At 33.8% G+C, this 5,000-nt stretch overlaps 1 protein-coding gene across 1 annotated transcript in view; it reads right to left on the reverse strand.

Moving 5' to 3' along the window:
- Positions 1-5,000, reverse strand: part of LOC119580341 (39S ribosomal protein L46, mitochondrial-like) — a 73,106-nt gene that overhangs the window by 65,385 nt on the left and 2,721 nt on the right. Inside the window, exons 3-4 of the mRNA XM_037928440.1 lie at positions 4,592-4,796; positions 2,768-2,910 (exon numbers count right to left, since the gene is read on the reverse strand). Of these exons, the coding sequence (XP_037784368.1) occupies positions 2,768-2,910; positions 4,592-4,796 (348 nt within the window). The remainder of the gene's footprint in view (positions 1-2,767; positions 2,911-4,591; positions 4,797-5,000) is intronic.

Consider the following 5,000-nt stretch of genomic DNA (forward strand, 5'->3'; position numbering starts at 1 on the left):
AAAAAAAAGTTAATCCTTTTGGTCTGTATACTTCCCCTTCTACACAAATAATCTCGGTTTTTACCTTATAGTCTGCGCAGTTCCCGTTAATTTTTTTGCAATTGGGTGCCTCTTGCAGTTTGGAATCTATGAGAAATTATGATTTGGACCCTAATCTTTTAACAATTACTGCTCACTGAAAAAAAAGACCTTTGTTTTCCAACAAAAACTTACAAAACTTAACGCCTCCAAACAAAATTGGGGTTTGGCCAACAGTTTTTGACCACCACTTCCCGTTGGTCTCCTAGAGAGAGGGATGCTAATGAATTTGTCTACTGAACTGAGAGTATTAAATCTATCTTCCCCCTGAAGCCCGTTGCTTGTAAAATAAAATTTTTTATGTAAGTATATAGGGGTTTAAAACCCCCAATGAAATTAAAATAAAATATGATTCAAAACAAATTTAAAAAGTAATATCAAATTTATGAATAATAACTACTGTTATAACCTTTTAAAATGGTATATAAAATCTATACACTACACACTTTTTCCCCCCTACAGTCATCCCAACTTTATCACTTACGTTCATATGACAAATTTTTTATTTCCTTTTCTATGCCTTTTTGTTACCAGCTCATCCCATATCATGACACTGAAAAAAGGTCCACACCCTTTTTGAGGGCATTCCCAAAAACCAAAAATAAGTGCTGACACTTAATGTATTTCTGAGTCATTACAAACCATTTTTAATTCGGGGGGGATAATGTCTATGGCGATGCTGGGAAAATAACTTTGGGAGTTTTGGGAAGGAAATTTTTAGAACTATGCCTAGCCAAAACACTTGTGTCGTTCATGCTTTCACCATACTGAAGGGCTTTTTTTAAAAAAATGATTTTGGGGCGTGAAAAGCTGCTGGGAACAGTCAACATTTTCCCAATGATTTGATGGGGGTGTGTTTTATGATTTAAAACAAAATTGTACAGTGCTAAAAGTCAGGTTGACTATGTGAAAAAATTTTTAACATTTGATGTAATGATCAACCACTTCCGCATCTATACCTATCTTATCTTAAGTGGGTATCATTGAAATAAACCTTATCATTTTTTTACCTGAATTTCTTTAAAATTTCACAAGGTTAAAAATTGACAGTATCAAAGTCTTTCATTTGAGAAAGGGCTTTATTTAATATTTGGTGATCAAATACAATAAACACAGCTGAAAAACTTATGACACACTGCAAAACATTCTATCTGGCTATTGACGACCTAACTTCTAAAGATGACAGATATCAATAAAGGAATTGTCCCAAAACCTTTATTTCAACTGCAAAAATAATTCTTTACTGCATTTTCTAAAGAGTTTGTTAAGGAAAATTTATAAAAACTTTATATCTCATGGTTGGGAGGATGAGGGGTCTGGGCTTAAGGAACTTCACACCTTCAGGTCAGTTCATTATTCCAATATGATACACATTGGCTGAATGGAAGATTTTTTAGAAGCTCGGATTCTATCCCTTCCAGGATATAACCATAATATGCATACTTTTCACAGTTTTATATATTCATTTACTAATTTACTTTTTGGCATACTATAAGGGATAAATATGTTTTCTATACATTGAGATAAAAAAAGTTTAGAGATTATGGGAAAAAAAAGAAAAAGAAGAAGAAAAAAAATGCTCTCTGGAAGTCATGATCCAAAAGACTGACACCACCATTTGCAATTTATTTTGGATCTCCTTTACACTTTCAAAATAGACTTGTGAAAGTCTGGAAGGATCTTCCACAGTATGGTGCTAGAATGATCACCGATTATGAAAGTTGGGTCTATGGCTACAACAAAATGACTAAAAAGCATTTTTTTTTTTTTTTTTTTACATTCATGTCTGAGAAGGGCAGACTATCAATGCCAAGTTCCTATGCAAAGTTCTGTGGCATCTATGGGAAAACAATCAATGTAAACACCCTGAACTATAGTGCAAAGTCAGTTAAGTATGCCCAATTTTTTTTTTGACACATCAACATGATTGTCACCCCTCCTCCAAGCTGAAAGGTCACCATTTTGATAGCATGTAAAGGGTGCAGAGTGAATTGGAGATAGGTTTTGGCACACTGAGAGTGGTGTATCACTGCAGAAGGTGATCCTTATAAACATAAGAAGCCAAATTTTAATCAGAACAGATTTTCCTTTCCCCCTAAAGTCAGCCAATTTGAATCTTATATGATAAATTCTAAGCTAAACATAAGATGGAACTTATCTTGATCCTAAGTTCTAAAATGTAACAAAAATACTTATGATTAGCCTAATATCTCATTACACAATAACATCCATAAGACTTAACAAAGATCACTGACAATGTACTAAGATCCCATTCTTTTAATCCCAAAATCTTACAGGACACTTAATTGAAAAGCAAGGAAAAGGGTAAAGCAAAAGGATGAATTGAGAAACAGAGAGCATTTAGAGAGTTATCTAAATATATGAAGTAACAAATTTAGTAAAAATAAAAATAAAGATTTTTTACACATTATCATAGGAAGAAGGATAAAAGATGTACACAGTGTAAGCTATGAAAGTTTAAACCTAGCATTAATTTTTACAACAAATCAAATGTGATGGTTTCAGCTTCTATTTTTCTTAATGACAAAGTTTATGGATAAACCTCCCAAAAACCTTATGCACTATTATAGGCCTCAAATTTAAATGTAATCCCATTCCCACACGTCACTAAAAATAAAACCTCTATTTCAATGATATTTTCTAGTGATAATTTTTCTATGAATCTTACCTGTCTTAAGGTTTCTCCCGGCACCCAAGGAGCTTGAGGTAAGACCCACTGGTGATCGCTGCCCAGCTTCTGCTTGACTACTAAAATCAGCGATCTTTCAAGGGCTCTGTTTAAACTGCTCAGATCATTTTTCTCATCAGCCTCTGAAACAAAAACAAAATAGCATTTGAAGCAGTAACCCTTAGTGTGCTTCTTAAAATGATGATGTAAAGTTCAAATGCTTGACCCATTGGTACTCGGTAATTACACAGTCCACTGCACTTTCGTTTTGTGAGTTTTCTTTAGACTTAGATGACTCCACAAGTGATAAATCATCAAGGAGTTAATAAGTAGGTTTACCTGACTTCACCTGATATCCCCATTCCTTGAATTTAGGGAGAAAGGTTGATATTGCTATTAACCCTTTGTGTTTGGATGGCATGATGTACATGCCGTGCCTACTGTTAAACCTTTTCTGTGATTTTCTGTACCTCTTCTATATGATATTGCTATTAGTATTCTAATAACATTTTGATAAGCAGAATATCAATAATAATAGCAGTATCAATCTTAATATTATTAGAGAATAAAAAATCTAAGGCAATCAAAATGAGGTCGTACTGTACTACTAATTGACTTCTTGGTGGCTGAACGTTTGTGGAGCCATCTGTGTGACAATGTACATATACCTGTGTACAAAGGTTAACATTATTACTATCATTATCATCAACAGTGGAATTATTATAATGTCATTATCAATACTAACAGCAATTAAGAATTAACCCAAAGCAGATAGGCATGACATGTATGTACATGCCATGCCCACTCTGAGTTTACTTTATTGATTATTTTTACACATAGATGTACTAAGTCTCCAATGAGCCAATTATGATTACTGCCTGTCTCGCTTGTTTACCTTTTCCTTGATTTTAGAAAATATTTTATGTTATCTTATATTGCTGTTACTAATGTCAATAACATTATAGTAATTATAATGTCTGTAATAAAAATAACACCATCGATATTCATAACTTTCGTAAAAAATGTTTTTCCCGCCAATTCAAGGAAAGGTGAAAACAGGTAAGGTCACAACATCTACTAACTGACTCCTTTGTGGCTATGCAATAGCAGAGCCATCTATGTGCAGAGACAGTTCACAAAAATTTAAAAATAAGCACAGCATTTTCCTGGTGGCACTGAGTTTCATTACAAAAATCTTATTAAAACAACAAAAACAAGATAAAGTGTAAACAGGGGAGATCAAGTAGGACTAGTAATTGATTCCTTGGTGACTAAGCTATTGCAAGCAAAATTAATATACTAAAATGACAGTGGACATGAGATGCATATACATGGCATCCTGGTATTAATGGGTGAAGTACAAGGAGAAGAAATCTGGTAATGGCCAACAAACACTTCCCACAAATACCTAGCACGATATAGTTTGGACTTCCTTACTTGGCGAAAAATTGCCAGAATATATCTAATGGACTGTTTGTCTCAGCTGGAGGTAGACAACTGGCAAGCACTGAATCACTGGATTTAACCAAGCAGATTATGTATCAATAACTAAAAGCCTAGTTTTATCTGCTGTTTCTTACCATTTAATTAGTTTTTTTTCCTAGCTGTGCAAAGTGCTATTCTGAACATTTACTAGAATAACAAGGAGAGAATAATATCCATGACATTCTTCCTAAAGCCCTGTCACAAATTTTTTACTCCCAATTTTAAAAACACTAGCCATGGAAAAACAAAACCACTTCATATCATCATTCAGATAGCCCACATATATTCATGTTACTTAATTTCAAATACATAAATACTATAAGTGTGGAAAAGACTCACCTGTTGTAATCGGAGCTGGTGTGAAGGCTTTGAACTCCTCGGTACAAATGTCCTCAAATTCTAAAGCTGTTTGTTTGGAGGCTTCTTCTATGTCTACTTCTTCTGTATCTCCTGATTTCAAGAATTCTACTCGCATCAAATCCTGTTCGTGTCTTAGTTCGTGGTTACTCTTCAAGGAGAGTTCCTTCTCCACTGTGGCTAGCATCTAGAATATTGCCCAGAGGTTAGTCTATCTGTTTAGCTATTGCTTAACTAGACTGAACTGACTCTCTGTCACAAAAGTCATATAACATAAAAATGAATCATAACAATAATGGTTTAGACTTTTTGAAAAGGGAACTATACATAAATGACAGTCTTTAAAACATCTCTGAATTATCTTCTTTCTTCAGATATAAGTCCCATAATT

Source organism: Penaeus monodon, chromosome 13, assembly GCF_015228065.2.
Source record: "Penaeus monodon isolate SGIC_2016 chromosome 13, NSTDA_Pmon_1, whole genome shotgun sequence".
In the NCBI taxonomy this organism is placed as follows: Eukaryota; Metazoa; Arthropoda; class Malacostraca; order Decapoda; family Penaeidae; genus Penaeus; species Penaeus monodon.